This window comes from Thunnus thynnus, chromosome 19 (genome assembly GCF_963924715.1).
Source record: "Thunnus thynnus chromosome 19, fThuThy2.1, whole genome shotgun sequence".
NCBI classification, from domain to species: domain Eukaryota; kingdom Metazoa; phylum Chordata; class Actinopteri; order Scombriformes; family Scombridae; genus Thunnus; species Thunnus thynnus.
The window spans coordinates 2,177,577-2,192,384 of NC_089535.1; the positions used below are offsets into that span (position 1 = coordinate 2,177,577).

Consider the following 14,808-nt stretch of genomic DNA (forward strand, 5'->3'; position numbering starts at 1 on the left):
TGATGCCAGAGGAAGGAAGTACATGTACGCGTAACAAAAGATATAAAAATGAAAATTTTAAAAATTACGAGTAAAATTTTAAAAAAGAGAGAGATGAAAGGGCAAAAATAAAACAGAGCAGATAAAAAAATAAAAAATTAAGTTGCATCTGTCAAGTAGTTTTATAATTTTTCTTCGCTTTTGTTCAAAGAATAAATATATTTAAATAAGTTTAACAGTCCTTTAACATATGTGACGTCACTGACGTGTCAAAGTTGAGCACAGAGAGTTTGAAGACGCAAGATGGTTCACTCTGTCTGAAGATATCCTGCCTAAACTGGTTTACTGTGAAGCTCCTGAACCTGTGCGGCTTTATGCACCTGCTGTAACAGACGAGTTCATGTGGAGAAAATTACACACAAATCATAAGAACCGTTAATTAAAGCTCTAAATGACGCCATGATGAGTTGTTTTTACGATCTGTTCGCCTAGCTTGTTTTTACACATGCTAATACCGGTGCTCAGCACCTTTAGCACAAACTAATCCACAATTCCACCATAATTAATTTACTATTCAGCTTTAAACATTTTCTTGAGGTAACATTGTCAGCTCTGCATAATACCTGTATTGTATTTTCTCCGTGTTTACACCTCAAAATCCAAACAGGAGAAGTTTTACTGTCTAATGTGTAATAATTAGCCACCCATGAAGCTAGGGAAACTAATGACACATGTATCTAAAATATAACATATACCTCTATGGTGTTATGTGCAATTATAATTTGTTTGATATGGAAATGATATTTCTTTTGGAGACGCGGTTAAATGAGACGACAGATCGCATGCGTACAGTAAAGTCCGTGCAGTGATTCATCTTGAACAGTAGACGATCTTTGGTTGAGAGAAATGGCGTCGGATAATGGACTTGCCTCTCTGGTAGGACCCTAAAAACAAACTAATGTGTTCACATTTATTGTCTTTTAAGCTTTCACCCGTGAACTGGCTCCTCAAAAAGTCTTTGACGAGTCTGAGAAATTAATAAAATAAAAATTAAACGGTTTAACGAGGTAGGACAGTTAGCTGACTCGGCTAATGTTAGCTAGCAGAGAGGAAAACACGTGTAGAAACAGTCCAGCAGATAAACACTGAAGGTTCACTGTCACGTTATATTATATGAACTAAACCCGTATAATCAGATGTGTGAAGGTGTCTCATGTCTTATCAGGTCAACAGGACTGTTTCTATATGTTTAATTTGTGATTTTAGATCTTGTATGTGTCTCTTAATGTAAAAACATACATGTGGTGGTGGAGAGTAACTAAGTACATTTACTCAAGTACTGTATTTAAGTACAGTTTTGAGGTACTTGTACTTTACTTGAGTATTTCCATGTGATGCTACTTTCTACATTTCAGAGGGAAATATTGTACTTTCTACTCCACTACATTTATTTGACAGCTTTAGTTACTTTTCAGATGAAGATTTGACACAATGGATAATATAACAAGCTTTTAAAATACAACACATTGTTAAAGATGAAACCAGTGGTTTAATAATAAAAATAATTTAATGATGTCATATATAATAATATATCAGTCAGAGGGACCAAACCACTACTTTTACTGCAATACTTTAACTACATCAAGCTCATAATACTGATGTACTGCGTGTGTGTTTTCTGGACTATATTGTTGATGTTAAAGTGTGTGTCGGTGTGTTTTGGGTTCTCAGGGACCGGAGGGAGCAGCAGCAGCTGCTCATGCTCTTTCTCTTCCAGCAGACGCTTATGGAAATGATGTAAGTGGACATTTAAACACCTCCACTCTTGTGTCAGTCATCACACGCCGTCATGTTTTCATCATCGTTTTTGCAAAATAGCATTTTTAAGTTTTAAAGCATATATGCTAAATGTGTTGGTTCAGTTTTTCAGATGTGATGATTTAAAGTTGTTCCTGAGTGTTTTTGGACTGTTGGTCAGACAAAATAAGACGCCACATTTGACTGAGGGGCATTTTTCACTATTTTCTGACATTTTATAGACAAAATGATTAATTGAGAAAATATTAGCAGATACATTTGACAACTAAAATATTAGTTTGTTGCAGCTCTTCTTGCAGCTAGCAGGCAAAATGAAAGAAAATAATAATTATAATACATATAAAAATACTTTAAGAGTATTAATTACTTCATGAAGCTCGTTGACAGGTTTGTTCTCTCGTCATTTTGGCTTCTGTTGCTTAAAGAAGACACGCAGTTAGTTCTAAATCCATACTAATAATATATAATAATATATATTATCTATAAACTATAAGCTGCAGCTACGTTTCACTACAGACTAATCTGTTGATTATTTTCTCCATTAATCGATCAGTTGTTTGGTCCATAAAATGTTGATCAGTGCTTACAGAACAGAACCTGAAGCTCTGTGTTTGTTAACCTTTGACCTTTTCCTGTGTGTTTGTTCTTTCAGCCGCGGCTGGAGATGATGTGGGCGATGAAGGCCTACAACCACGCCGAAGTTTACTTCAATGTAAGAACTATCAGCTCAGCTTTTTATTTATAGTTATTCACATTTAAACGTGAAGAGGACGATGATACTGCATCCGATGGTCTGGACCGCACGTGGTCACATTCATTCAGCAGTGTAAACGCAATGCATCCTGGGACGCGTTGAAGGACTGCCTACTCCTGCAGACTAGACACACGACGCTCCGTCCAAAGCTGCTCAACTTGTAACAGGATAAAGAAACGTTTTTAATCCACCTCCTGATTTTAGAATAGAAATTAAACCAAAACCAGAAACTAACGTCTGCTGGATAGTTTCTTCTGTCCTGTCAAGTTGATGATAATGAATATTCTGCTAATATTCCAGCGGGAACATGAATCACAAGATCTCAAGAAACCAGTGAGGTGAAAAACATCAGTGAGCTGCTGCCTGATATTATAAATGTATATTTACAGGCACATCCAGTAGCTGTGTTGTCCTGTGATGTTTACTATCACATCGAGTCGTCAGCGGTCAGTCAGTCAGTCAGTCAGTCAGTCAGGATAATAACCGCCCCCCGTCGTGGAGAAGGAGCGCTCTGCTTTCCCAGCAGCCCTGAACATCTCATCCACTCTCCTCTCGTCTGCTGCTCCGTATGTCCGAGCAGGAGAACGTTACTCAACCAGCCCGTCACGCGTCTCTGTTCCAGCCGTGCAAACTGTTGGCTCGTTGGTTTGTTTACAACTCAGAGCTGACTGTAAACAAACTGCAGTAAAAACCCGACTGAGATGCAGATTCTGAAAGCGCTGTGAACACAGAACGCTACTAAAACCTGAATAATACCAACACATCCCACATGTCTTCATCTGGAAATACTACATTCACAATAAGGTTGTTTATATGACCCGAATCAAATCCAGAATATTTTCATTATTAGGAATAATAGCAGAATATCAGTCACATGTAGACAAAGTCACTGACAGATAAAAACAGTCTAATTTATTTCCTTGTTACCATAAATTTTGAAGGAAATTCTCTTTGAATACGTCAAGATTCAGCAAAAGAAAAATCTCTTTTCTCACCTTTCATAAAGAACTTTGTCACATTTTCTCTCCAAACTTTACGAGACTGCAGAATCTGTTCACTTTAATCTGTCCTTCTTTTTAGTATGTTTTCATTTATCTTTTTAAAAATTATTATTTATTTACTGCTTTCACTCAACTGTTATTGAGCTGTTTCCTATAAATCTGCACGTTTACACCATCATTGTGGTTGTAAATGATCATGTTGTTAATAAAGTTCCTGCAGAATAAATGTATTTATATTAATTTAAGTTAAAGTTGCAACGATTCATCAACAGAAAATTAATCAAAATACTCGATTAATAGTTTGATGTTTTTTATTGATGTTTATATACGACATTGAGCTCCACCAGATGTCAGTAAACAACTGTTTGTTATGTAAATATTTAGTGAAGTGATGTCGTCCTGAGCAGAGAATGAAGTCAAACTCTTCGTGTTCTTTGTTTTTGACAGCCGGTCCAGCAGCACGTGCACGTTAGTGCATGTGAGTCCGTTTCCAACATGGCGGCCGGGTCACAAACTTTATCATGTTACAGATAAACAGTTCAATAAAATATGTTTCTGAAAACATTTGAGGCAGAAACAGAATCTTGATCCATATTCAATAGTCTGACAGTTTGATCTGAGTTTCGTGATGCTGTCGGTTCAGACGCTGCTTTCTTTTGTTCTATAAAACTAGAAAATAATGAAAATCTTCTTTAAAGGTTTTGTTTTGTCCAAAATCCAAAGATATTCAGTTAATATGATGAAAACACAAAGAAAAGCATCAAACTCTCAAGTTTTTGAAGACAAATTTTTGGCATTTTTGCTTGAAAAAATATACAACACGATCAATAAATGATCACAATAGTTGCAGAAGAATTTCCTGTAATCGACTCGTTGCAGCTCTAATCTGAACCCACGTTAATGCAGGCGACGCTGTGGTGAAAATATTAATATGTTTTAAACTGATTCACCTCCTTCTGTCTTCAGCTCATTTCATCTGTCGACCCGAAGTTCCTGAAACTGACGAAGCTGGATGATAAAATCTACTCGTCCTTCAGAGAAACCTTCAAAGATCTCGACATAAAGCTGCTGAAATCAGACGACCTGAAGTCCGACGAAGCCAAAGAGGTGACGAGACGTCGTATTTATTACTCTACTTCATCTGTCTGACAGCTTTACTTACTGTTACTGCTCTTAAGTACATTGTGCTGCTAATTTTTTTAGTTACATACAGTCTGTTTGTGTGCAGACGTGGCGTCCGTTCTGTAACCAGTTTGAGGGACTCATCGAAGATTTCAACTACGGGACTCTGCTGCGTCTGGACTGTGAGAAGGATTACACCGAGGAGAACACTATATTTGGTGAGTTTTTATTACACAACAAGAAACTGAAGATGATCAGAAAAAGTGAAGAAAATATGATAAATCATTTGTTCTTGTTTTCAGCCACCAGAGCTCAGTTCTTTGCCATCGAGATTGCCCGAAACAGAGAAGGCTTCAACGACGCCGTGTACACGTCCAAATCTGCAAAGAGTTAACCTTAAAAATAGAACATCCGGCCCCTGCGAGCATCACCTGAAGAGTCCCGCCAGGAAAAACCAACATGAACTGTCCGTCTCTCCTGAGGGTGCACCTTATCTTATTAATTTAAAAATATCATCCATGTTTGTTTTCGGTCAGCAGACACCCAGCAGTCTGAGCGCTGTTTGGACTCTTCAACTTCCCACTTCTACATTTTGTATTTACTGTAAAGTTTTATTGTGCCAATCATAGGTGGTTGTTTATTTTCTATGAATGCTGAAGTTTAATTTGTTTGCCTGTAACTGAGGAAATTAAAAAAATAAATAAAAGTCAGCTGCGTTTTACCACCAACTGTCAGTTTTAGATCAACAAGTTGATCAAACCTCGATTTAATGAGTTTTTTAAAATGCTCAAAGCTGTCGATGAATCATGTTTGTTATTGGCTGTTAAAGAAAGTCAGATTTACAAAACCAGATTTACAGACATACAAAACCTACAACTAATATTCTGACTGATACTGAACGTTTGAGGCCAATACCAATATCAATATATAAGAGTTTAAACCATAATAAGAGTCTAAAGCCGTGCTAGCAGCTCTGTTTTGTGTAAATGCTAACATCAGCATGCTAAGCAGGTATTAGCTTGGCTTAGTTTAGCGTGTTAGCATGTTAACATTTGCTTTCAAGTTCAACTTTGACACACAAATTTGTGCCGTTGACCAATAACAAGCCATCTTGACAGTGCTGACCTTCAAAGTCCAAAATGGAGGAAGCTAACGTAGCTTATTAGTTGTGTCGCTAACATCCAGTTTTATTGAAGCTCCTTGGCAACAGACATGTTTACTCACAGTTATGCTACAGATACACTATGAAACAAGACTCCCTTAAGATACCATTAATTACTCCTTAATTTACTCCTCAAAAACATACCAAACCACTTGAAGTAAGATAAAGGGGTTTAGCATGGTAGCCAGAGATCTCTTACTTTGTCCATTAATTTGAAAAGACAAAACCCAAACCCCTTAAATCAAAATACCCTTAAAACAAAATCCCTATTATCAATTTATGGATTTATTAAGGGGTTCTTAAAAGGCTAAACTCCATTAAAAAAGCCTTAATTATCAAATTAAGTAGATTTTAAGGGGTTTTAATTAACACATTCATTTTCTAATACTAACATTTAACTAATGTTATATCTATGACGCACCAATTCACTGGACAGCCAACAGGTCAATACACCAATCACAGCCTGGGGTTTTAGTTTTCTTCTCTCATTGGTCAATTCTTCTCTGGTCTGCTAGTGGCCAGTTCGTATCTCCATAGCAACTCCCGCTGTTCAGCGTGCTGCTAGTGATTAGCATCAGTGGCAACTGACAGTTAGCAAGCATTTTTTGCACCTGACTGTTGTTTTACGCATGGATGTATAAAGAGAACTGGATGAGCGTTGGAGGCGGGGCTCCGTTCATTCTAATGAAAGCTGCTCAGTGGCGCATGAAGCCAAAAAAAATCGATTTCCCGGTAAGAAAGTACCCGGATCTTTCGCATTGTGCGGCCCATAGAGCATGCGCACTAGTGACTTTCGCTGGCCGAGTCGGCTACTTCCGGTTTAGCCCTCCGGCTAACTTGAATGGGGATAAATAATTCAATCATGCGGCTCTTTTAGGCTTTTGAAATGTGAACGGATTTAATTCTGATAGTGAGACAAGTCATTTCGCGGGGGTTGTGACGCTCAGAAAAAATGTATCCGCTGATTTACAGACGTCTCTTTCACAATGTAAGTTAATGGGAAAAAGTCTTTTTGGGCCAGTGTGCATCACGTGACGTTGTAATGACACAGTTTGGCCGCTATATCCAACTGGCTTCAAAGCCTGGCGCTCTTCCTGTATCCAGTTCTCTTTATACATCCATGGTTTTAAGACACTTGAAAAAGGGGCAGGGAGGTCGAACGTGCATCAGTGTATGGAAAGCCAAGAGGGTCATAAACACGACATAAACATCACGTGTTATTAAGTGTAATCACCTTGTGAGTCTCAGATTAAAAACATCTGGGTTGGACAGAATAGGACATAGAAGCAACGATGTAAAAATCAATGAGGTTTATTTGCAGTCACAATGCTTACACTATATGTAGCAGACATCCAAACAACTCAAACAGCTATTCACTCTATGGACCCAACACATTCACATCAGGGACACAAACCAAAAAATTAGGAACTCAATAAACATCCATGAGTGCTGACATGGTTAGAGATGAGCTAGTTGTCACAAACAGTTAGCAGCAACATCGTAGAGAGTAACACAAGTTGCTAATATACTCCATTCCTGCTTCTCTTTACACTGTTCTGACTTCTACCAAGGTTTGATGCGATATTTCTTCAGATATTTAAAACTAAACTGGATTCCTTCAAGGGAGCTCTTGATGACGAGATGCCTCAATCAGTGGGAACTAGTTTTCCCCCTCTATTATTATTATTATTATTATCATCATTATTTTATCCTAAAGGTGGCACAGACCTTGAGCTCCATCACGTGTTCGAGCCGTCGCAGCACCATGAGACGCCACATACACACCAGGCAACAGAGAGCCACTTCACACACACACACACACACACACACACACGCACACACACGCACACACACACAGACAACAACACACAATCACACACCAAAAGGACTCCGCTGCAGGACCTAAAAAGGGAGGCAGTCCCAAAAAAAAACCCTGGCCCGAGGACTCCCGGAGTGTAAACAAAATGGTGGAAACTGCACCCAGCCTACCAGAGGGGAAAATGTAGCCGTTACCATGTTGCTTACACGTCAGTCATCGCAGGGGAACAAAGCGAGCGTGTGCACAGACGACCCCCCCCAACCCCCCCGCCGCCCCGCCGCCGACCAGGACGAATGTGTCGCGTTTGCTTCGAGGAGAAAGGCGGAGCCCGGCAGACCGGACGCGACGTTTTAAAAAGGGACATTCACACATTTTATTTTACATCAGCCTTTTTTTTATTTTTATAAAGTCTTTATTCTCATAGCCGAGTCCGTTCTGATTCTGTTTACAGATTCGGGGAAACGTATCTGAACGAGCAGCACTCGTCTCTGGAAGCTTCACCGATAAACGTCACACAAATCACTTCAAAATACAACAATCGACAAAAACTACAATGACAACTTTTAATCATATTTTAAGCAAAAATGCCAAATATTTTGATGGTTCCAGCATCATAAATGTGAGAATTTGCTTTTGGACTTTTATTAGACAAAACAAAACATTTGAAGACGTCAGTTTGGACGTTTTTTTCTCTATTTCACGACATTTTAACGATTAACTGAGAAAATAATCATCCGATGAGTCGACGATGAATGAAAATAAGTGTTAGTTAAGTCCAGTGTGTTTGATAAGTTATAAATGTTTGTTATTACAGCAGCAGAGACGTGTTTGAAATGTTCAGGGCTAAAACTAAGAATTATTTTCATCATCTTTGGATTATTTTCTTGATTAATCAGTTAATTGTGTTTTGTTTTTTACAGATTTTCCTCTAATGTTTGCTTGGATTTGGATCATTTTAAGTGTTTCAGGCATTAAAAAAAAAAGATTCAAACAAAACTAATCAGTGTTTGGATGACGTTGGTTTATATAAGAGAAACTAAAAGAGCAAATATTTATTTTGGCTTCAACAGTGACTGAAACAATGAAATTATTATTATATAGTTTTATTTTTCCTTTGTTTTCAGGGGTCAAAAATGGTTGAGAAACACTGTTTTAATCTATAAACGTTGACGTTTTCAAATATCTTGTTGTGTTTGATTAACAATCTGAAGATTTTCAGTTTACAGTGATAAATATATATTCTTGTTTGAAAAGTGACTGAAACTATTAACTTCTTATTTTGGCTTTATTTTGAAGAGTTTTATGCCAAAAAGTCTTGAAACACTGGTTAAATCTATGAAATGCTAGTTTTGTCTAAATAACAATGTAAAACCCAAAATATTCACTACGCTGATATATGACTGAGAAAAGAAGAAAAACAAGCTAATCTGTGCTTATTTTTGCTTGAAAAGTGACTGAAACTATTAAATTATCATTATGGTATTAAATTCTAGTTGGTATATTTTATAGATTAAATCAGTGTTTCCCCAATAACAGTCCAACATCTATAAATATCTTATTTAGTGTGATTAACAGTCAAAACCCTCAAAATATTCAGGTTACAGTGATATATGTGAGAAAATCATCACATTTGAGAAGCTACAATGAGCAAATACTTTGGTTTTTTTTGCTTGAAAAGTGACTGAAATTATTAAATTATTATTAAAATAATTGACGATTGATCGACTCAGATGTAGTTTGAAGTGATTTAAGTGAAACTGAAGTTTATTTTTTAAAGCTTTTAAGTGCTGCTCGACCTGATAAGACGCTTTGACGGAGTCTCTCGTCTTCGGCAGAATCTTTTTAAAGTTTTTTTTTTTTTACGAACGGACGCGTTCATGAGAACAAGTATCAGGTTGAAAAAAATGGTGTAATTTCCCTTTAACGCTCGTCGGACCTGCTGCCGCGAGGGACGTGGCTATTTACATCACTTCAACCAGAGACTGAGAAAAATGTACAACGAGGATGCTCTGACTCTCCCTTTCTGTTAGTGTGTGTACCTTCTTCTTCTTCTGTTCATCTCGACACCTCTGCCGCCTAAGTGCTCCTGTGGCCACCCTGCAGCTCCGTTTGACCCCCTCCCCCCCCCACCCTCACCCTCACCTCACCCTCCTCACCCGTACTCTCTCTCTCGTGTGGAAAGCTCGCTCCCCACGCAGACAGACAGTTGCACTAACTCACTACACTGTAAAAAGCTCAATCACACGGTTTTTATTTTTGTGGTTTTTTTTTTTTCCTCAACTCATCTTTGTGTTTTTAAATTCGATCGTTATAAACATTGTTCAAAATGTTACGAAAAAAAATGTACACTTGGTTTTTTGTGTGTTTTTCTATACAAGGCAGGCAGAAGCGGATTACTACGTTTACCGGCGTTCGTCCCCTCCCCCCCCTCCCTCCTCCCCCTCCCCCTTTCCCTCACCTCCTGTTTTCATCCACAGCTCTTCCTCCCTCCTCTCGCTCTCACCTCCTCACCCCTCCACGCTCAGGACGGCCAGACGAGAGGCTCGTCAGACCAAAGCAGACTGGCTTTAAAATAGATCTGTATATATTTATATATGCTTATATCAAAAAAGGAGGAGGAGGGGGGAGGAGGAGGAGGGGGGAGCAGGTGCAACGTAGAAGTGACGCAGAGGTGTTTTTATTCGCTGAATTTAATCAACGACCCCGTAAGCTGCTGCACACGCAGCAGCGAGTCGTGTCGGGGTGAGGAGATGATCCCGAGGCATCCGGGCCCGGGGGGGGAGTTTGGGGAGGCTGATGCAGAGGGGGGGAGGCGGGCGGGGGGAGGAGGGGGGGCTGTGGAGGGGTGAGGGAGGGGTGAACTCTGTCTGCGGCTGGATAAGACTCGGCTGTGTGGAATGTCAGCTCATCATGTCGTTGCTGTTGACCCCGTATGTTGAGTTCTTCATGCTGTCGTTGACTTCCCGCCTGAACACCGACAAGTTCTGAGTAAACCTGGAAACACACACAGACAAAAGTTCATCGTTTTGAGTCATTTTTTAAGAAAAAAGGTTAAAATTCTCTAGGGATGCACGATATCGGCTTTTTTGCCGATATTTCTGACAGATCAGCTGCTTCTTCCCACTTTAACCTTAATAACAAACCGGGCCTCGGTGGTCCAGTTGGATCCACATGGAGAGCCCGGGCTAACGTTAGCTGAGAGGCCTGCGGAGCGTTAGCCACAGCATGACCGAAGGGAAGCACAGCCAGCTAGCCTCCCAGCTAACGTTAGCCCCGGTGGGAAGAAGCAGCGGGTCTGACGGGCAGCTGAGTGAAGTGCAGCCTGCGGAGGAAACACCGGGACAGTCGAGGTGAAACAGTCCATCAAGGGAAGCACAGTCAGGCGGCGGAGGAGAAGGCGACATATCGGCCTCTCATAATTGGCAGAATTCGCCGATGCCAATATTTCATTTTAGAGCTTTTATCGTCCGATACCGATGACGTGCCGATAATATCAGCTAGGTTCAGGTTGTTAGGTTCAGGTCTGGTGAATCCCGACTACGATGAAGGACAATAAAACGTTCGTATCCAGATGTTTGCGACCTACCTGTCCCGATTCTTTGTTAGTAGATTTCGCTCGATTCCCTCCATCAAGTTCTCGAAACATAAGTGCATGGCTTGCTGCTTCTCTGGGGGCTGGCTGTTGACGATGCTGTTCCTCAGGTCAGCAAAATACTGCAAGACAGACACACACGTTAACACACACACACAGATACACACAGATGTTTCAGGCGTGACTCCCGTGTGTGTGTGTGTGTGTGTGATTTTACCTTCTCGTTGAGGAGGATGAGGCCTAACAAAGGTCGTGACATTGACCACTGGTTCCTACAGTCCTCGAAGATGATGATGTTCAAAACTGTCGACAGCATCTAAACAACAAACACAACATTTCATTTAAACTTGTTGTTTGGTTGAAAACGGAGAGAAAGGAAACGTTCATTCAGATTTCTGCCTGAACTTCACCTGCTGGTCAGAGATTTTAATTCACTTCTTCTGTTTGTGGCTCATTTTTCATCCCAGTAACAGTTACGGCTGCAACGAGCGACTGTCCTGTCAGTTAAAACCATAGACTGTATAAAAATATGGACGTAGTTACCGTGACGTCACCCGTTGGTTTCTGAAGAGCGTGACGCTGCCTAACTCCCAGCCAATCAGAAATGGGCAAAGAGGCGGGCCAAATGGCTGAAACAATCCACCTAGCGGCTGGTGGACCTGTCACTCAAAGCAGCCATGTCCTTCATTATGCAGAACTTTACAGCTTAATAAAATTTAAACGGGTGAGTTATAAAAAGATTCACCCCCCGTACAGTTGTCATGAAAGAGGAAATTAGCTACAGAGACGTAAACCGTTGTTTGTACCAGACTGTAAACATGTTTATTTCTGCTGTAAAGTTGGACATTTTAACATGGGGGTCTATGGGGATTGACTAGCTTTTGGAGCCTCAAGTGGTCGTTCAAGGAACTGCAGTTTTTGGCTTCATTTTACGGCCCCGGAGGTTGCCACTTGGTTAAAACCCGTCCGGAGCGTCTTATTTCAAAAAACGGATCTCTGAGTTTTTTACCTTCAACTACAAAAATTGTTTTTGCTAATCTGACAGATGGAAACATGCTGACGCCAACAAATCAGCCTGTTTGGGAACCAATATGACAAAAATTAAACACAAAATATGTAATTTCAGCCGCTAGGCGTCTCAATCAAAACAATAACAACAGACGGAGTGTGATGACGGTGTGAAGTAGCAAGGGATCATGGGAATTGTTGTCTTCGTTGTTAAATAACCAGCTTCATCGGGATACGATTACTCCAGTGTTCATCATTCAGGATGTTTTTACCCGCAGAGGTCTCCTCCTCTCCAGAACAAACGGACCCGGAGATTACAGGTAAAAACACTGAATAAAGATGTTATTAAGTCATTAAGATGTTTGGTGACCACCAGACTTCCTGGAGGGGCTGTTAGCCGAGCTGCTGCTAACGTTTGTCCAGTTTATTTCTCTGATAACTTAAGATCCAGACGTCCAATGACTAAAATCCTTCTTCCGGCTAAAAGATATAGTTAAAAACCACCTAAATTTATCATGAAAATGTGGCTTAAAACTGAATAAAAGTCCATTTATAACAGTTTGTGTGGAACAACCACAACGCCGATGTATTATCTTGTATGTGTGTAAGTTACTCTTTGGTAGACGCCATTGTAGCGGACAAACACAGCGCCGCCGTATGCATCTGGTGCGTGTTTACTCTTTGGTAGAGGAGGTATGACGCCATCGACAGGCGACCAAATGAAACGGTCCGTTACTTTGATTAAATTAAAGATTTCTCTGAGTTTGAAAACTGTTGGATATAACATACGTCTAGTTGTTTTTAGACATTTTAATGTGGAATAATTACATATTATAGCTTTAAAACTGCAACTACTCTGAGAAAGAGGAGGATTTTTGACTCTTCTTCACCCCTGTGGAGGCTTTTGTCTCATCCCGTCTGAACGTTAGATGTTAGGTGTAAATGTGTGAAGCTGATCATCATCATCATCTGACCTGTTGGATCATCTCTGGGTGCTGCTGCATGATGTGTAGGAAGCGATCGTCCGTCGCCATCGGAGTGGGACGCTTCTTCGTGGAGCGCGACAGCTGCTTGAACAGGTAGGTCACTATGTGGTCCAGACTGGAGCAGCAGCCCGTACACACCATCGTATCTGAAACACACACACAGAGTCAACAACTGCAACCAGATGCACCACTAACTAATAAACATAAATAAAGTGTGAACGGTGAGAAGAGTTACCGAGCGCGGTGAGCCCTTCTGATATTGAAGACAGGATGTACATGACCACGTGAGGCTCCAGACTGGCGATGAAGTTCATGTGGTCTTGCGTCAGCACCTCCAGCAGAGAGTAGAACGACTGGCTGAGTTTAGGATAGTCCTGCAGGGACGAGAGGAGGGTCAGGGTTAGACTGTCGAAAGCTCCTACATGACAAGACTCTATCATCAGCTTACATTTTGCATCTGTAGGCCGTCTCGTTAAAGAGGTTACAGTTACACACATGACGCTTTACACAGCTGTACATAACCCTAAACCCTGGATCCAGGTCTCAGTTAGCAGCACACTGATCTCAGATGGACTGATGTATAGAACAGTTTACGCCCAGCGACTCTAAATCGCCTGTTAGAGGGGAGAAGTTATTGATCTCTGTTAATTACATAGTTCATAGTTTAGTGATGATGATGATGATGATGGTGGAAAGTACAGAAAAAATACGCTAAACAGATTGTGCTGATGTAAGTCTTGATCGTGTTTGTGATGCTTTGAATTAAGGGTGGAATTGATTAGTTGATTGACAGACTGTTTTGATAATTAATAAGAGAAAAAGCCTCATAATTCCCTTCAGACCTGCAGATTTACTGCTTTTCTGTTTCACTGTAAACTGAATATCTGACCTGATATTTGAGTTTACAGAAACTTTTCTTTACTTTCTGACAGTTTATAGACCAAACGATTAATCAAGTAATTAAGAGGACAATTAGCAGATTGATCAATAATGGAAATAATCATTATTTGCAGCTCTAGTCCAATAATCCCAGAGGTCTCAGGCCTCCTGAGAACCTAAAAACCTCTCAGCTGTAAATCTGCCTCTATAATCCGTATCAGTGAGTTTATGTCTCCTGGTTGTTCTACAGTATAAGACTCGCAGCAGCAGCAGCAGCAGCTCTGAGTCTGTATCTGATTACAGGTCAGGTTTTATATGAACTGGTTAGTCTGGGAGGATTTCACCAGTATGTTTAAACTGGGTGGACGTACTAGTAAGTCACTGTGAGGGATGGACAGCAGTAGTTTAATGAAGGTCTGTAAGGCGTTATCCAGAGCGTCGTCGCCGTACAGACGGAAGACTCCGAAGTTGACGTAGTTTCCGCTGAGCACCGCCTTCAACATGGCGAAACACACGCTGACGCCCTTCAGCTTCACGCCGTACACCTGGTCCTTCGGGACTTCGCCCAGCGTCAGGATACGATTCCCTGAAGGAAGGAAGACGAAGCACACGACGGCGGTTAACCAATGTTTTCATCTCTGATTCGTACGCGTCGTTTTAATGATTTCATGTTTTCCAGAACCTGAAG

At 40.5% G+C, this 14,808-nt stretch overlaps 2 protein-coding genes across 2 annotated transcripts in view; one reads left to right on the forward strand and one right to left on the reverse strand.

The window, feature by feature from the left end:
- The first annotated feature begins 814 nt into the window (after positions 1-814).
- Positions 815-5,395, forward strand: pbdc1 (polysaccharide biosynthesis domain containing 1). Its single transcript, XM_067575021.1, has 6 exons — positions 815-915; positions 1,711-1,776; positions 2,450-2,509; positions 4,519-4,659; positions 4,781-4,892; positions 4,977-5,395. The coding sequence occupies exons 1-6, from the start codon at positions 886-888 to the stop codon at positions 5,066-5,068; spliced, it is 501 nt and encodes a 166-aa protein (XP_067431122.1). The 5' UTR covers positions 815-885; the 3' UTR covers positions 5,069-5,395.
- Positions 5,396-7,131: 1,736 nt separating this feature from the next.
- Positions 7,132-14,808, reverse strand: part of xpo7 (exportin 7) — a 42,152-nt gene continuing 34,475 nt past the window's right edge. Inside the window, exons 23-28 of the mRNA XM_067575022.1 lie at positions 14,492-14,706; positions 13,477-13,615; positions 13,230-13,387; positions 11,465-11,563; positions 11,242-11,369; positions 7,132-10,649 (exon numbers count right to left, since the gene is read on the reverse strand). Coding sequence (XP_067431123.1) covers positions 10,556-10,649; positions 11,242-11,369; positions 11,465-11,563; positions 13,230-13,387; positions 13,477-13,615; positions 14,492-14,706 — 833 coding nt within the window. The 3' untranslated portion in view covers positions 7,132-10,555. The remainder of the gene's footprint in view (positions 10,650-11,241; positions 11,370-11,464; positions 11,564-13,229; positions 13,388-13,476; positions 13,616-14,491; positions 14,707-14,808) is intronic.

What these genes read in the sequence shown, in the direction of transcription:
- pbdc1 (XM_067575021.1), top strand. Translation starts at nt 886, where the DNA reads ATGGCGTCGGATAATGGACTTGCCTCTCTG. An exon ending in ATAATGGACTTGCCTCTCTG is followed by an intron (nt 916 to 1,710) that starts GTAGGACCCTAA and finishes TTGGGTTCTCAG; the next exon opens with GGACCGGAGGGAGCAGCAGC. An exon ending in CGAGGAGAACACTATATTTG is followed by an intron (nt 4,893 to 4,976) that starts GTGAGTTTTTAT and finishes TCTTGTTTTCAG; the next exon opens with CCACCAGAGCTCAGTTCTTT.